The sequence below is a fragment of the Plecotus auritus genome, assembly GCF_963455305.1.
Source record: "Plecotus auritus genome assembly, chromosome: 1".
Classification (NCBI taxonomy): Eukaryota; Metazoa; Chordata; class Mammalia; order Chiroptera; family Vespertilionidae; genus Plecotus; species Plecotus auritus.
In genome coordinates, this window is record NC_137770.1 from 41,937,073 (window position 1) to 41,954,217 (window position 17,145).

Genomic DNA, 17,145 nt, shown 5'->3' on the forward strand with positions numbered 1-17,145 from the left:
TTCCCAGTTACCTGAAGTGGACATTCTTGGTGCACCCCTTTGTGGGCTGTGTGCACAGTCTTGTTGTAGTTAAGCCTTGATTGTAGTTGGTATCACTGGGAGGAATTGACCTCCAGGCCAACTGTCTGTGAGAATCAGTTGTATCTACGCTGGGAGAACTTCTGTGCTGGAGACACCCTTATGGGAGAAGACTTGCAAAAGCCTCTGTGCTCAGCTTGGATGGGGCGGAATCTCAGGGCGGAGCAGACAGCATTGGTTTCCCGTCAGCCCTGCCCTAATAGGCCCCTGTGTCTCAGTGTCCCGTGGTGGTAATCGCTGCAAGTGCCTCTGAGAGAAAGCTGCCCTCGAGTTCCGCCCACTGCCAGACAGTCCAGTTTCTCCCCGAATGAGTCTGGGTCCCCAGAGTCTTGCCCAGGCTAGAGTTCAGTGCAGTCAGGAGCTTTTGTCTCCCTTTTGCTTGAGAAAGCCAGCCGAGTACTCAGTTGCCCGCCATCTCTGCGCGCATGTGAGCTTCGGTATCTCTGCCTTCCGCAGTTCTTCTGAGTCTCAGTGTGCTTTTCTCTTTCCTGACAGTCCAGTTTCACCCCATATGAGTCTGGGTCCCCAGAGTCTTGCCCAGAACTGGAGTTCAGCGCATTTGGGAGCTTTTGTGTCCCTCCCGCTTGAGAAAGCCAGCCGCGCACTCAGTTGCCAGTCCTCTCTGCACGCGCGTCTCAGTACCTTTTCCTCCTGAAGCTCCTCTGAGTCTCAATGTGCTTTTCTCTTTCCCTCTAGTTGTAGAATTTCCACTCAGGTAGCCTTCCTGTGGTTCTGGATGATGTCCATTTTGTCTTTTAGTTGTAGTTTTGAAAGTGTTGTGCAAGACAGCAGTTTAGGTGTTTACCAATGCCGCCATCTTGGTTTCTCTTCCTAGTGCTTTAAATGAAGCATTTTCTGTCTAGTCAAAATGGATGACTTATTTTATTTTATTTTTTTAGATAATGAAGCAGAAAGAAAAGCAACAAATCAAGAAAGGCCTGCAAAAAATGTAGAAACTAAACCTGATAAGGTAGTCTATAAACATCTGTTTATTTCTAGATACTTTGGAAACCTTATTGCTGCTTTCATAAGGTTAAAATTAAACATACAGAACTGCTCAAGAAGTTAGTCTACATGAGTTTTAAAAACTCTTGAATCATAAAGAAGCATAAGAGGATTTACTGTTGTTTTCAGGTATCTTATCCTCAGAGCTTTATAGGTAGAAAAAACATAATTTGGTTAATCGGACATAGGAAAAAAAAATATAAGAAGAACATGGTTGACAGAAACCTTTCTATGAGAATTAACTTTGATGGGGAAGGGTGAAATGCATTGACTTTGGATTTAATTAAGCCTGAATTTGAATATTGTCTCCATTCCCCAATTAATTATATAACGTTGGACAAGATATGCATTTCTTTTCCCATGTTTAACATGTAATATCTACATAGACTAGTATGAAGAATTAAGTAACTTAACATTTCTGGTAACATCTAGCATAGGAATTAGTAGAGTCTCCAAAAAGCCACAGTTTTGAAGACCAATCCCTTGGTTTATAATCCGTACTACAATTTCATAACCTTAAAGACAAAACAAAAAAACGTTATGTCAAAGTATAAAAATCTGACTAGATTCTACTGAAAACCAAACAGATTCTCCAGGAAGGCAATATAGGGTGAATCTTCACAATCAACTGTACCTCAGAGCTCCTCCCTTCAGATTGATTTTCTTCTTAAGGATTATCACTTTTTTTCTTTTGTTATTGTCTTTTTTTTTTTTTTATGAAATGTATTGGGGTGACATTGGTTTAATAAGATTATATAGGTTTCAAGTGTACATTTCTATGATACATGATCTGTATATCACTCATTTTTACTTTCATTCTCATGCTGGCCTCAGGGACAGAGTTACCGTTAAACTTGTGTCCAGATTGAAATACTCTGGTTTCAGTTCATAATTCATTAAGCATCAGATACATAGAAACCTCTAAAAATTATGTTTAAGTGGATGACTAAAAGTGGTCAAAGGTATAAACTTCCAGTTATTAAATAAGTAAGTCCTGGGGATATAATGTACAGCATGGTAACTATAGTTAACTAGAGGCCTGATGCACGGATTTGTGCACCAGTGGGGTCCCTTGGCCTGAACTGCGCCCTCTCGCAATCTGGGACCCTTCGGGGGATGTTGGACTGCCGGTTTTGGCCCAATCCCCGCAGGCCAGGCCCAGGGACCCCGCTGATGCATGAATCTGTGCACTGGGCCTCTAGTCTATACTAATAAAAGGGTAATATGCTAATTAGACCAGACATCTTCTGGACATCCATCTGGACGTCCTTCTAGACAAAGCCACAGTGGCAGGGGCTGAGGCAGAGGTGGTTAGGGGTGACCAGGCCGTCAGGGGAGGGCAGTTAGGGGCGATTAGGCAGGCAGGCAGAAGTGGTTAGGGTGATCAGGCAGGCAGGCAGAGGTGGTTAGGGGCTATCAGGCAGGCAGGGGAGCAGTCACAGGCATTAGGCAGGCAGGCAGAGTAATTAGGGGCGATCAGGCAGGCAGGCAGGGGAGAAGTTAGGAGTCAGCAGTCCCGGATTGCGAGAGGGATCGGGCCTAAACCGGCAGTCAGACATCCACCAAGGGGTTCCGGATTGGAGAGGGTGTAGGCCGGGCTGAGGGAACCCCCTTCCATGCACGAATTTCGTGCACTGGGCCTCTAGTATGCATATAAGATCTTTTGTTAATTTCTTCCCACCCTCCCCCTTCCCTCTGAGATTCATCAGTCTGTTTCATGTTTCCATCCTGTGCATTGAGCGTCTGCCCCCTGGTAGTCAGTGCGCATCATAGCTACCTGTCGAACGGTCATTTAGGCTTTTTTATATATGTAGATAGATAGATATAGATTATACTACATTATATATTTGAAAATTACCAAGGCAATAGATCTTAAAAGTTCTCATCACAAGAAAAAAAATTGTGACTGTGTGGTGATTATTTTGCAAAATACACAAATATAGAATCATCATGCTGTACACCTGAAACTAGTATAATATTAAATGTCAATTATATTACCAGTAAAAAAACTCAAGTAGCATTTAAATTGACTTGAAAAAGAAAATATGCTTCACATTTTATATGGTTAATCTTACTGTGTCATATTGAAAAATATTTTTGATCATGTGATAAAGGATTTGGTCCTTGACAATAGTAGTCATCCAATAAATTTTGGATTTATGATTCTCACACCATTGTAATGATCACTATAATTAAAGTAAAAAGATATGTGTTTGTTAGGTGAGTAAATTTTTCCATCTTAGTTTTCATACATTTCAATTTGTTGTAATACCTAAAACTTACTATTTAGTTCTTTTAATAGGATTGGTTCTCTCTCTTTCTGGATCATAGCAATAGTTTAGTGTAGGTGATTCTCTAATCCCTTGTATACATTTAGATGTATTTGTTTTTCACTCCTAAATTATGTACATGGCACATATATCTCAACTTTCACATTTTCAGGCCTGTAAAAATTGGCCAAATATATCCTAGAAGAGAAATTCTCACTTTATTTTGTTTATTTGCATCTAGGTAATTTCTTTTCAAGTTGATAGTGAAGAAGATAATTTGGATTCGGAAACCACTGCAACAAATGATGGAGTCTTATCAAAAATGGAAAACTTACCTAACACAAATACTGCAAAAATGAAAGGAAAGAATTCCTTCGCACCTAAAGATTTTATGTTCCAGCCACTAGATGGTCTGAAGACCTATCAAGTCACACCTATGACTCCAAGAAGCGCCAATGCTTTCTTGACACCCAGTTACACCTGGACCCCTTTAAAAACAGAAGTGTAAGAATGTAATATTAATAGCAGATTCCTTGCTAAGATGGATAACAAATGCCTTTCTTGGATTTGTCTTGTGCTTTTTAAAGTTGTTATTTAGTTAGTAAATGATGTAATTACAAATCCTGAAAATTTGGTCTTTTAAAAAAATTCTTCAGAAGGCTACAATAATGTTTGACAGTTTTGATATTTCCTATGTGTTCTTATTATCATTTTTAGGATACAATTTGTAGTTTTTTGCATTTAATAAGTGACTTTATTACAATACTTAGAAATAAATTTTTGGAAAGAAGAAGCTGCTATAATACTGTAGTTTAGACATCGTTTGGGTTTTTGTTTGTGTATTTTGCTGAGTATTACTTTAGAAAAACTGTAGAGACAAAAATGCTTGGCTTGCAAAGGGGATGGGTGGGAGGAAATGAGTTGTAATCTTTAAAAGAAAGGACAAGGTTGTTTTGCAAAGACTGGCTGGCTGCAAATTTACTAGAAACTGCCCAGCAGCATCCAAGACTACTAAGTGCTTATGTTCTATTAAGAGATCCTCAGAATCTTTGGATCTCATTACATTTAGTAAAGATGGACATTCTCACTATGATCTTTAAACTTTTTCCTTTATAGAATAGACACATTTTAAAAAAAATAGAAACTAATTTCCATTTTATCTCAGGTTTTTAAAAAGCAACATACTTTTGAGATCCTTTAATCAGATATATGGAGTTCATGTTTCATGAAGTATATTTTTGCTATTGTTTTTAGTGATAAGACTCAAGACACAACAAAAGAAATCTTGGCACAAAAATGTAAAATTGACTCTGCCAAGACAGTACATCAAGATTCAAATAAATTACAGTATCCTCTGGATTCTCTAACCGTTTGGAATAAAGGTATGTGTGGTATTTCAATGAAATTTTTACTTCTCTGGATTGTGATGTACTACAGATTTATTTTAGAGCCCTCTTCACCATATAGTTCAGGGATGTGATCTCAGGGTCAGTAGAGGTTACAAAGCATAGGAAAAGGTCTGGAGAGAGGGACAGTTCATATAAGGAATACAGACTGAGAAGAGGGGGCATAAATTTAAATTTGAAGAGATGAAAATACTGAAAGACATAGTGGTGTGTTGAATGAAATTGAAGCAGAAATAACGTTTTGAAATTCAACAGTGAAAAAAATTGTAGGATTAAAAAATTTTGTCTTGTGGGGGATGCCATTTTAGGAGTTGCTGCTTTGAAATTTATATGTAATATTTTCTTTAATCTGTAGAAAATGTCTTAAATACAAATGATACTACTAAAAATTCAAGTGGCTTTCCAATAAAAGAAGTCCCATCACTTGAAATAAATGAAGATCAGGTATCTCAGCCACAGCATGATGTGCCATATTTCAGGTTTGTCCATTTGTTCCTACTGTAAGAAATTTGTAATGCGTAGACATTTAAGACCAAAATTAAACTGTTTTCACCTTAATGTAATCGTTGGTTTGGGGGAAACTGATTTTGGGTGATTTTCAAAAGGTAGAAAAAGGTACATATGAGAAGTCTCCTTTCCCAACTCTATCTCCCAACCCCATAGTTAGAAACTTCCACGGAGGCAAATGTTATTTCTTCTGAATATTTCCAGAGATGGATAATGCATATGTAGACAAACAGAAACATGTTTTTTTTTTTCAAATTATAAAAGAAAGTTACTTTAGAAAGTTACAGAGGTAGTAGAAGTGAGCCAGCTGGGCTGCGCAGGCTCAGGAAACAAGTTATAGAAACAAAAGAAGGGCCCTTGGAGCTTAGGAGAAGGAAAGGCTAACATGTCTGTAGAGAAGAAGAGGGGGAACAGAAAGGCGAGGGTGTGCTTCAAAGAAAACCTTGTATGCTTTTCAGTTCTTTCACATAAAGATCTTTATTGACATTCCCTCCAGCAAGGTATGGGAATTTCTGTTTTCACCCCCTCCTCCAAGAAACCAAGTTAATGTTTACTTTATAAAAGACTAGTAGTCCTGCGCATGAATCGGTGCACCAGTAGCTTGCCAGTAGCTCACTGCTGCCCTCCTGTAGCTCTCCGCCCGCTGCCCCACCCTCCTGTAGCTCCCTCTGCCTCCCCGGCCTCTTTCCCCCTCCCTCCCCCCGCCCCCATAGCCTGCTGCCCTGCCCCCTCCTGTAGCTCACCGCTGCCCCACCCTCCTGCTGATCCGTGATCTGGTCGTTAATGACCATTTGCATATTACATCTTTATTATATAGGATGGATAGTGGGAGATGATAGGAGGCTCTTTGGCCCACTAAATCATGAGATGGGATCGTTTCTCCAACTGGGAAGAGTGAAAATTAACAGAATTCATGTTACCTAAATCTCTTGGAAACAAATCAGAGTGCTGCAATTGGAGAAAGACGCCAGCACATCACATAGGAAGTAGTTACATACTATTATTCTTGAGTGAATGTAGCAGGAAAATTCTAATACCTTTTACAAATGCAATATTAATAAATTTTTGAGCTTTGCCAATCAAATAGATATGAATAATATCTTGCTGTAGTTTTAATATTCATTTGCTATATGATGAATGAGTCATCTTTTTTATATGTTTGAGAGCCATTTTAATTGTTTTTATAACATAAGGTTTTAGAATTGTAAGGGATTTTAGAGATTACCTAGTCCATTGTGTTGTTCAACTGAGAGGATAAGCAATGCCTCTAGACCAGCCGTGGGCAAACTACGGCCCGAGGGCCGGATCCGGCCCGTTCTGCTGTTCTATCCAGCCGTGGCGCCGAAAGAGCGGAGGGTTCTCTTGCTCTCCCCTCCGCTCCTTTACTTTGAATTTATATTAGTTCACACAAACACTCCATCCATGCTTTTGTTCCGGCCCTTCGGTCCAGTTTAAGAACCCATTGTGGCCCTCGAGTAAAAAAGTTTGCCCACCCCTGCTCTAGACATTGCCAACTAAATAATGTCAGATCTAAGCCAAGTCTCCTTTCTCATTAATTAAATTGTTCTCTTTTATGTCACATTCAATTTACCTTAGGCCAGGGTTTCTCAACCTTGGCATGTTGACATTTTGGACTGGATAATTCTCATTGGGTGTGTGTATGGGGAGGGGTCCTCTACACATGTCTTGTAGCTTCCCTGGCCAGTAGCACGCCGCTAGTTCAAGACAAAAAAAAAAGCCTCCTAAACACACACACACACACACACACACACACACACACACACACACCAAAAAATGTCTCTAGACATTGTCAGATGTCGGTGGTAAGGGGGATGAGGGTACAAAATTGACTCCAGTTGAGAACCACTGCCTTTGGACAAAGTTTAATAATCAGAGAATCTTTAAGGCTCTATCACTGAAATTCCAGACTTAACCGTTTTTATCTTCAACTTACTCTTGGTAGTTGGATTGGTCTTAATTTCATAGATGGTAACAGAGAACTAAGAACTATAGGATGTCTGATTCTTTCTGTTCAGCTTCTGAAAAATAAGAATAGAAAAACTAGAAAGATTAGCGTGAAAAGTGGTTCTTGGCATTAATCATCCAAATAAGTTTTTTATGTAGAAGGATGGATATATATGTAGTATATGCACTTGTATTGTTTGGGTTTTAATATATCACAGTTCATAAAATCACCTCTGGGAAATTAATATTTTATAAATGTCATAATGCTAATGCTTAGATATTAGTGTCAGAAACATTTGTACAACTGAAATGTATGTCATAATTTTAGACTTATTCTCCAATCAGAAACTGAGAAATTAACTTCTCACTGCCTCGAATGGGACAGGAAGCTTGAATTGGACATCCCAGATGATGGTGAGGGAACATTTATGTATTTTTTACATTTTAGCTTTGTTCATCTTAATTTGGTTACATTGATTTGAAACTTTAAGAATCTAGTGTTGTCCAACTTTATACTTTATTCAACAAAGCAAGAATTTTTTCATATCTCAATATATGTTCACTAACATCTCTCTACTAAAATGATACATGACTTAAAAGATGTAAATAATTAGAATATTTTTAAAAACATTATATTTTATTGATTTCAGAGAGGAAGGGAGAGGAAGAGAGAGAGAGAAACATCACTAATGAGAGAGAATCATTGATGGGCTGCCTTTTGCACGCCCCACACTGGGGATTGAGCCTGCAACCCAGGCTGACATCCTGGTTCATAGGTCGATGCTCAACCACTGAGCCATGTCAGCTGGGCTAGAATATTAATTGTCATTCTTGAGAATTAGACATTTGCCTTTTTTATTATCAGCTTTTCTTCATATGACTTAATGAGTGACATCCATATCTGGTATTGTTTAATTATATAAAAATATTTTCTGAATGAAAATTACTTAAATCAATATGGAACAGTATTTATATGACAACACTTTGTAGAAGAAATTTTTGTTTTGCTTTAAGGTAAGAATTTGATTCTGCAAGCCCTAGGGTATTTAGGGTAAGGTCTTATCAGTTGGTTGGCTTTGCAATAAAGGTCATGCTTTGTCCTTTAACTTTTAAAAACCTTGTATTTCCTTTAGCTAAAGATCTTATTCGCACAACAGTTGGTCAAACAAGACTCCTTATGAAAGAAAGGTTCAAACAGTTTGAAGGCCTAGTGGATGATTGTGAATATAAACGAGGTGAAAAGGAGACTACCTGTACAGATCTGGATGGATTTTGGGACATGGTTAGTTTCCAGGTACGTTGTCAAGTATTTTGAACACTCTAACTTTGAGTCTGGTCTTTTCTTTTTTTCTTTAAGTGAGATAACAGTAGTAAAATGGAGGTATTAGTAGCTGCTTAGATACCTATAATAGTAAATGAGATATTACATAGCACCTTTATAAACTGTAAAGCACTGTCTATATATATTTTTTTAAATATATTTTATTGATATTTTACACAGAGGAAGGGAGAGGGATAGAGAGCTAGAAACATTGATGAGAGAGAAACATTGATCAGCTGCCTCCTGCACACCTCCCACTGGGGATGTGCCCGCAACCAAGGTACATGCCCTTGACCGGAATCGAACCTGGGACCCTTCAGTCCGCAGGCCGACGCTCTATCCACTGAGCCAAACCGGTTTCGGCAGCACTGTCTATATTTTATGACTGATGTCCCCCCTCCCCATATTGTCAAGATAATTTCTATATGAGTTGGAAATTGAGATTAGTCAACTGTTGAATAGTCTATAATGATTATACACATGTGAGAAAATGAGTAACTCTAGTCTTTAGTATTTCAGTTCATCAAGCTGTTGTCTAGTCCCTACTGTGCCAGGCACTGTACTAGGAGTTGTTAATAAGGCACATTAGTGAGTCAGATACGACATGCAATTCCAATCTAATGTAAAAAATGCTGTGATAGAGGGAATTACTAGGAAGATCAGTAAAGGTGTGGAGGAGATGACACTTTCTAGCTTTTTGAGCTTATTTCAGAAATAAGCAGATAAAATACTCTTTCAATAACTAGTAGCTAACAATCATTACTCATCATAATGTATTACTTTATTACCAGTTTTAATATATTTATCAGTTTTCATAATAATTAGTTTACTAGCATCCTTTAGTGATGACTACTTACATTTGTTTTTAAGTATCATTATTTCTAAATTTAAAGGTATTTGATGTGTTTGCATTGTTTATCCTTTTTATCGTTTTTTTCAAATGTTATTTTTATTGTTGACACTATTACAGATATCTCCTTGTTCCCCCCTTAGCCTGTCCCCATCCAGCCCCCTATAATTATTATCTTTACTGATGCTCATTTTCCAGCTTTGGCCAGTGTGGGACCTCTTCAAGTTGGCTCCTGGGGTATTTATTTATTTATTTACTAGAGGCCCAGTGCACGAAATTCATACAGGGTGGGGGGTGTCCCTCAGCCCAGCCTGCACCCTCTCCAATCTGGGACCGCTCGAGGGATGTCCGATTGCCCGTTTAGGCCTGATCCCACCAGGTAGTCGGACATCCCTCTCACAATCCAGGACGGCTGGCTCCCAACCACTCGCCTGTCTGCCTGATTGCCCCTACCTGCTTCTGCCTGCCAGCCTGATCACCCCTAACCACTCTCCTGCCAGCCTGATCAACGCCTAACTGCTCCCCTGCCAGCCCAATTGCCCCTAACTGCCCTCCCCTGCAGGCCTGGTCGCCTCCAACTGCCCTCCCCTGCCAGCCTGGTTGCCCTCAACTGCCCTCCCCTGCTGACCCGGTCACCCCTAACTGCCCTCCCTTGCCAGCCTGGTCGCCCCCAATTGCCCTCCCCTGCAGGTCTGGTCGCCCCTAACTGCCTCCCCTGCTGGCCTGGTCGCCCCCAACTGCCCTCCCCTGCTGACCCAGTTACTCCTAACTGCCCTCCCTTGCCAGCCTGTTCACCCCTAACTGCCCTCCCCTGCCAGTCACCCCTAACTGCCCTCCCCTGCAGGCCCGGTCCCCCCCACTGCTCTCCCCTGCAGGCCTGGTTGCCTCCAACTGCCCTTCCCTGTAAGCCTGGTTCCCCCCAGCTGCCCTCCCCTGCAGGCCCAGTCACCCCTAACTGCCTTCCCCTGCAGGCCTGATCGCCCCCAACTGCCCTCCCTTGCAGGCCTGGTCCCTCCCAACTGCCCTCCCCTGCTGGCCTGATCACCCACAACTGCCCTCCCCTGCTGGCCATCTTGTGGCGGCCATCTTGTGTCCACATGGGGACAGCCATCTTTGACCACATGGGGGCGGCCATCTTGTGTTTCGGAGTGATTGTCAATTTGCATATTACTTCTTTATTATATAGAATTTATTTATTTTTAAAGAGCTGTATTGAAGTACCATCTACATATTATACAATTTTTTAAGGAGAGATTGTGAGTAGGTATGTGTATAGATGCATAGTAAGGGGACTCAAAACATGTTTACCAAGCTGTTGACAGTGACTACCACTTTGGAAGAGACTGGAAATACCAGAAGAATGGGGATCATACATTCCCATCCTGCTGCTAGTACATTATTTGAATCTTTTAAAATGAGTTTGTGTCAAGAGAATGAGAAGGCAAGCCACAGGTTGGGAGAAAATCTTTACCAAAGACACATTTGATAAAGGACTGGTTTCCAAAATATACAGAGACCTCTTAAAACTCAACAATAAGAAAATAAACAACCTGATTTAAAAACAGGTAAAAGACCTGAACAGACACTTTACCAAAGAAGGTATATACAGCAGGTCAGCATATCATTACGGAATTGCCAATTATAACTACAGTGAGATACCACTACATACCTACTAGAATTACAAAAATCTAAACCACTGCTAGCTGGTTTGGCTCAGTGGCTAGAGCATTGGCCTGCGGACTGAAGGGTCCCGGGCTCAGTTCTGGTCAAGGGCACATGCCTGGTTTGTGGGCTTGATCCCCAGTAGGGGGTGTGCAGGAGGCAGCCGATCAATGATTCTCTCTCATCATTGATGTTTCTATCTCTCTCCCCTCTCTCTTCCTCTCTAAAATCAGTAAAAATATATTAAAAATAAAATCTAAACCACTGATAGCACCAAGTGCTGGTGAGGATGGAAAGCAATAAGAACTCTCATTCATTGCTGGTGGGAACGCAAAATGGTACAACCCCTTTGAAAGACAGCTTGGCAGTTTCTTACAAAACTAAACATACTCTTACCATAGGATTCAGCAATTATACTTTTTCGTATTTACCCATAAGAGTTGAAAACATACGTCCACACAAAAACATGTGCACAGATGTTTATAGCAGCTTAATTGCCCAAACTGGGAAGCAACCAATATATATCCTTGAGTAGGAGAATAGATAAACTGTTTAAAAAGAGACAGTTATTTTGTTCACCTTGCATAACTTGGAATATATTATCTTACCGTTTTAGTCATCAAAAATAACTTAGGGGAGTTATTCATATATGACATGATTTATGTAGATTGTGGAGGTTTATAAGACCAAAAGTAATGAACAATTTTACCATAAGAATTCTTCATTTGAATACTAAATTGAGAATGATTTAATCTAATTTTATATGTCACCAATCCAAGCCACTCTCAATTTTTTTTGAAGTCTCAGTTCATTAGTTTGTTATATATAATATGGTTAGCATTAAACTGATAAGCTTGTGCTTTATTTATTAACAGATAGAAGATGTAAACCAGAAGTTCAATAATCTGACCAAACTTGAGGACTCTGGGTGGCAAAATAATAATAATATAAGCAAAAAGGTCTTTCGGGTGAGTTTGTGATTTTCTAATATAGACTCTTCTACTTTAATGAATTTTTATTTTCAAGCTTTAAAAACATTTAGCTTCAGATTTTTCATCATTTTACAAAATGAGTTCCATATATTACTTACAATAAACTGATTGTCTTTGAAGAAAGAATAAGGAAATGATCAACACAAAATTCAGAACAGTTATCTCTGGAGGGAGAGAGGGAGGGGCTGTGATTGAATTAGGGCTCTCTGAGAGCTTCTAAGTTGCTACGTAGTGAATATGTGCATATTTGTTTTACTCTTTAAACTATGCTTATATATTTTCTGTATCACTAGTAGTAGTAGATAATTTATATGGTACCAAGTATTTTTCCAAGTACCTTACATGTATTAACTCATTTAAGCTTCACAACAATCCTATGAGATGGGTACTGTTATCCCCATTTCACAGTTGAGGGATCTGAGGCCCAGAAAGATTAAATCACTTGTCCAGGTTGGAGCTGGGTTTCTGGCCACATTTTCTCAGTCCAGAATCCTTGTTCTTAACCAGTAGACCAGTGGTCGGCAAACTCATTAGTCAACAGAGCCGCAGTTTGCCGACCACTGCAGTAGGCTATGCCGCCTCTCTGTTATATATACCCTTTTGTGTAATATATTTCAAAATGGAAATAATTTTTTAAATAGAAAAGAGGAACAGTGGCTCTTTAGAACATCTACCTTCTTCCATTTACTTTCTTATAAAATTTCCTGTTACTTTTCTCTATAAAATTCTTTTTGTTAACATGATAGAGTCTGTTCTTAATCTATTTGTAGTAATTTCTTTTTTCTAGTAATGTTTTAACTCAAAGTTTTTGGTTCAAATGGAAACTTCTCAAACTACCCTAGAGTATTGCCAGTTTTTCTTTTAGATTTTAGAAAAATGCCTTTGTTTATAAAATCAGGTTTCTAGGTTGGTTTTTTATTATGCTATGTAATCTAAATAAAAACTCTGTTTTGAATCTGTTAAAGATGTTAAAGTATTGAGAGAACCTTGTTATAAAATTATTGTAGTAATTAAGTCTCATGACAAATATTCTGAGGACAGTGATGAAATAGACTGAATGAATTTAAAATCTGCTAAAGAGTGAAGGATGCTTGAATACTTTGAAGCTACTTTGGGTATTTCTTATTGAGTCATGGAAACATTAATATCAGGGATCTAGATAATAGTTGTATGAGTATAGCATTACTTCAGAGCCTTGCAATTCTTCCCCTTATCACCAGATGTCTCTCTCCTTCTATTTTATTTTATAGGCCACTGTTAAGATGATCAAATCAAATAAAATGAATCTTTTATCTGTACTTTGATACCATTCCATCCTACTTCTTGTTCATTGACGTCTTATTCCATCAGTTAGCTTTGTTTTCTCTCTTTCCCTTTTTCCCCATCAGTTTTTAGACATGTTTAGGATCTTACATTTGTTTCTATTAAAAAAAGGAAAAACAAACTTGTGTTGTCCACACCTCCCTCTAGTTATCTGTACATCTTTGCCATTTTTCTTGCAATGACAGACAAGCTTCCTGAAAAAGTTGTTCATACTATTTGGGTTACCATTTATTTCTCCAACTCACTGCAATTCAGCTTGACCCCTCTTTATGCCTCTAGAACAGATATCACCAAGGTTATTGATCCAGTAGTTGCTGATGTTACCAGACATTTAATTATAAAATGATCCTTCTGCAGTATTAAACACAGTGTACTTGCTTTCTTAAAATTATGTTATACTGATTTTCTTCCTACCTCTTTAGTTATGTTTGCAAGTTTTTTCTTTTTCATTTATTTCTTCAAAGTTTGTCATATTCAGAATTCCTACCTCAACTCTCTTCTCTCCTTCCATATTCTTCCTGTGAAAGCCTGCCCACCCTGTCATGATTCTCAAAATCAGACCATACTTACTGCTAAGTTCTATGTATCCTGACTCACCATACCTTAAATCAGTGTATCTCAAACTGAAATCACCTCCACACACACTGATGTTTCCCTGTCTCACAGAATGCTATTATAGTCCCACCAAAATAGAAACCTGATATGTTCTTTGGTTCTTTCTCTATTTCACTATCTCCACTCCACACCCATCTAATACACTAAGTCCTCTCAGTTGGGCCTCTTAAATATCTCTTCACATTTTTCCATTTCTTCCTCAATTTAACTACCATCATCTTTTCCCAGTATCATTGTAGCAGTCTCCTTTCTCCCTTGCTTGTAACTTTCCAGTCTATTCTCTAGGCTATAGCCAGAGTGACCTTTTTAAAATACAAATGCAATAATCTTAATCTCATGATTAAAAATCATCAATAATCTCTATTCCTTTGTTTTCTGTATAAATGTGGCTGCGTAACATGTAAGGGATTTTATAATCTAGCTGTTGTGGATCTCTTGCCAACTCCTCTATGCTTTCTTTTGCTTCTGGTTTTGCAGACATACTATTTTCTAGCCCTTCCCTCACATCACTTTTTAGCCTGGCTAACTGTGATTTTAGCCTAGGTGCTACTTCCTGCAAGCCTTTCTCGATGCCTCTGAGATTGATTTAAGTGTTATCCCTATGTTCTCAGCCCTCTGAATTTGTCTCTAACACAACATTTGTCCCTCTCAGTGTCCTTATTTAGTTCTTCCACCATGAAGTTGTGAACTCCTTGAGAGCAAGAACTTTGTCCTTTACCTTTTGACCCCCAACATTTTTAGCACACACGAGGAAGTTGATAAGTATATGATGAATGTGGGAAATATTTTATGTATGCTTTATTTTTCGTATGAGGTAGTAATGAGTAGCTTTAATAAATTCCATCATTTCTTTTTGCAGAAAAAAGTCATCTCGGGTATAGCAAGTAAACCAAAACAGGACGATGGTGGAAGAATTGCAGCTAGAAATCGCCTCGCTGCCATAAAAAATGCAATGAGAGAGAGAATTAAGCAGGAAGAACATGCTGAGGCAGCAGCCTCTGTAGTACCAAAGGAAGTTGATAAAATTGTGTTTGATGCTGGCTTTTTCAGAGTTGAAAGTCCCGTTAAATCATTCTCAGGTTAGTTTTTCTGCTGAAACTAAAGAGAAATATTTGGATTGGATGTGAGGTTGTATAGGAAGTGAAAGATAGTTTTCACACGAAGGGATACAAGCACTCTGTGGTTTCTGGAAAATAGACTACATACTCACTCACAAACACATGCAAAACATATTTGGATGGGTACTTTAAGTGTGATTTATCTTCTGAAATTGCTTTTATGTTTTCTAAGTGATTTCACATCTGTTAATATTAACCCCCACAATCCTGTGAGGTAGGTTAAGGATCCTAAGAGGTAAGGAAGATAATGGGAGCATGAGAAATTAGGGATTTTCTTAGTTGGAAATTGGATTAGAATTTAAATGCAACGAGCTATCACATCACAGCTCTAGCTGTGCTTTAAAATGAAACTTACAGGTGGTTTTGATTTTATTTTCATTTGTATGAAAATTTTGATCTGTTGGGGACAAGTAAGTATACTAATTTCCTAACTTTAAAAAATTCCAGTGAAACCAGTTTTTAGTATTTCAGGAAACAATTCTTCAAATTTTTTAACTTGGGATATATTTTTCAAAGACTATCTTTATTAGATTGGATTTATTTATCTTGATTGAATTTATTTATATTAGTTTCAGGTGTACAGCATAGTGATTAGTAATTCTTCACAGAGTTTCAGAGTCTTGTTTACAGCCCTCTCTAAACAAGTGTAGTTTTTTTTTCTTGAATTATTCCTTTGATTTACTCGCCTGTTTTCTCTCTGATCTTTTTCTTCAAAAATACATATTTTTCCTCCTGGTAAAGAGATTACTTTTATATTTCTTTCCTGTGCTTGTTTTCTCCTACTTTCTGGATTTCCTCAACTTCATGTTAGCTATCATGTTTTTAATTCCCAATAGTTCTTTCTCATTCTTTGGATGTTTCATTTTATTACAGTCTGTACTTGTTTCATAACTGCACTATCTTATCTTTCTGCGGGCATTAATGATAGCTTTTATGTTTCCTCCCCCTGTGTCGTCAGTGTTTGTTCCAAGATACTTTCATCCGTTTGGTTTTGGTTTCTCTCTCACATTAGAGGCTTTCCTCGGATGCTGGTGATTGTTCACAGCCTGCTCATGGTTGCAGGCAGGATCCTTACCGTGGGTGGTTTAGCTGTGCCCTCATGCTGGGAACCTGCATATCACTGTTTTTGTCTTTTCTCTTGGGCTAGATTCCCCAGAGAACGTTCTTTTAGTCTGTTGCCTGGAGGGTATAATTCTGGCTGCCAGTCTTTCAGGAGCTGTGTGGGGAGGTAACCTGAGTGTCTCAGCAGCTTATTTGTAAATGCTCACTTAATCCCCTTGTTTTCCATATAGTACCCATCTTTTAGCCTTACCTGTTATCCCTAAGTCAGAGACCCTCTGTTTCCTTTTTTGGGAAAATAAGCCTCCAGTATTCTGATATTGGTGGTGGGAGGGGATGATGACAGTTGCCCAGCTGTGCAGAATGAGGAAAGAAACCTGGGCTCTAATTGTTCTTTGAAGTGACTTTGAACCAATCTTGTTTTAGCTCCATCTTCATCTCTACTTCCAGAGAAACTTGAGGCCACCAGCTTTTTTTTTTTTTTTTTTTTTAAATATATTTTATTGATTTTTTACAGAGAGGAAGGGAGAGGGATAGAAAGTCAGAAATATCGATGAGAGAGAAACATTGATCAGCTGCCTCCTGCACACCTCCTACTGGGGATGTGCCGGCAACCAAGGTACATGCCCTCGACTGGAATCGAACCCGGGACCTTTCAGTCCGCAGGCCGACGCTCTATCCACTGAGCCAAACCGGTCAGGGCTAGGCCACCAGCTTTTTTGAGGGGTGCTGTGGGATAAATTGGGTTCTCATCCTTCCTAACTAGTTCCTTAGGATTTCTTTTCTTGAGTCTACTAAGTAAAATTCTACTCACCCGTCTACTCCTCAGCTTCCAAAATTTTCTGGTTATTTTCTTTTTTTCAGTTTCCTTGGTCTTTGTAGCATTCTGCCTTTTAAGTTGATCTCTTCCTGCTTACTGTAGTGGGATGTCGAGATGAAGCAGAGTGTAATGTGTGTGTTCAATACTGTCTTTA

General features: G+C 38.9%; 1 protein-coding gene across 1 annotated transcript in view; it reads left to right on the plus strand.

Annotated features, from left to right (window-relative positions):
* Window positions 1-17,145, plus strand: part of DLGAP5 (DLG associated protein 5) — a 41,956-nt gene that overhangs the window by 13,550 nt on the left and 11,261 nt on the right. Inside the window, exons 7-14 of the mRNA XM_080643304.1 lie at window positions 978-1,048; window positions 3,595-3,857; window positions 4,608-4,735; window positions 5,115-5,238; window positions 7,560-7,645; window positions 8,365-8,525; window positions 11,940-12,032; window positions 14,854-15,073. Of these exons, the coding sequence (XP_080499430.1) occupies window positions 978-1,048; window positions 3,595-3,857; window positions 4,608-4,735; window positions 5,115-5,238; window positions 7,560-7,645; window positions 8,365-8,525; window positions 11,940-12,032; window positions 14,854-15,073 (1,146 nt within the window). The remainder of the gene's footprint in view (window positions 1-977; window positions 1,049-3,594; window positions 3,858-4,607; window positions 4,736-5,114; window positions 5,239-7,559; window positions 7,646-8,364; window positions 8,526-11,939; window positions 12,033-14,853; window positions 15,074-17,145) is intronic.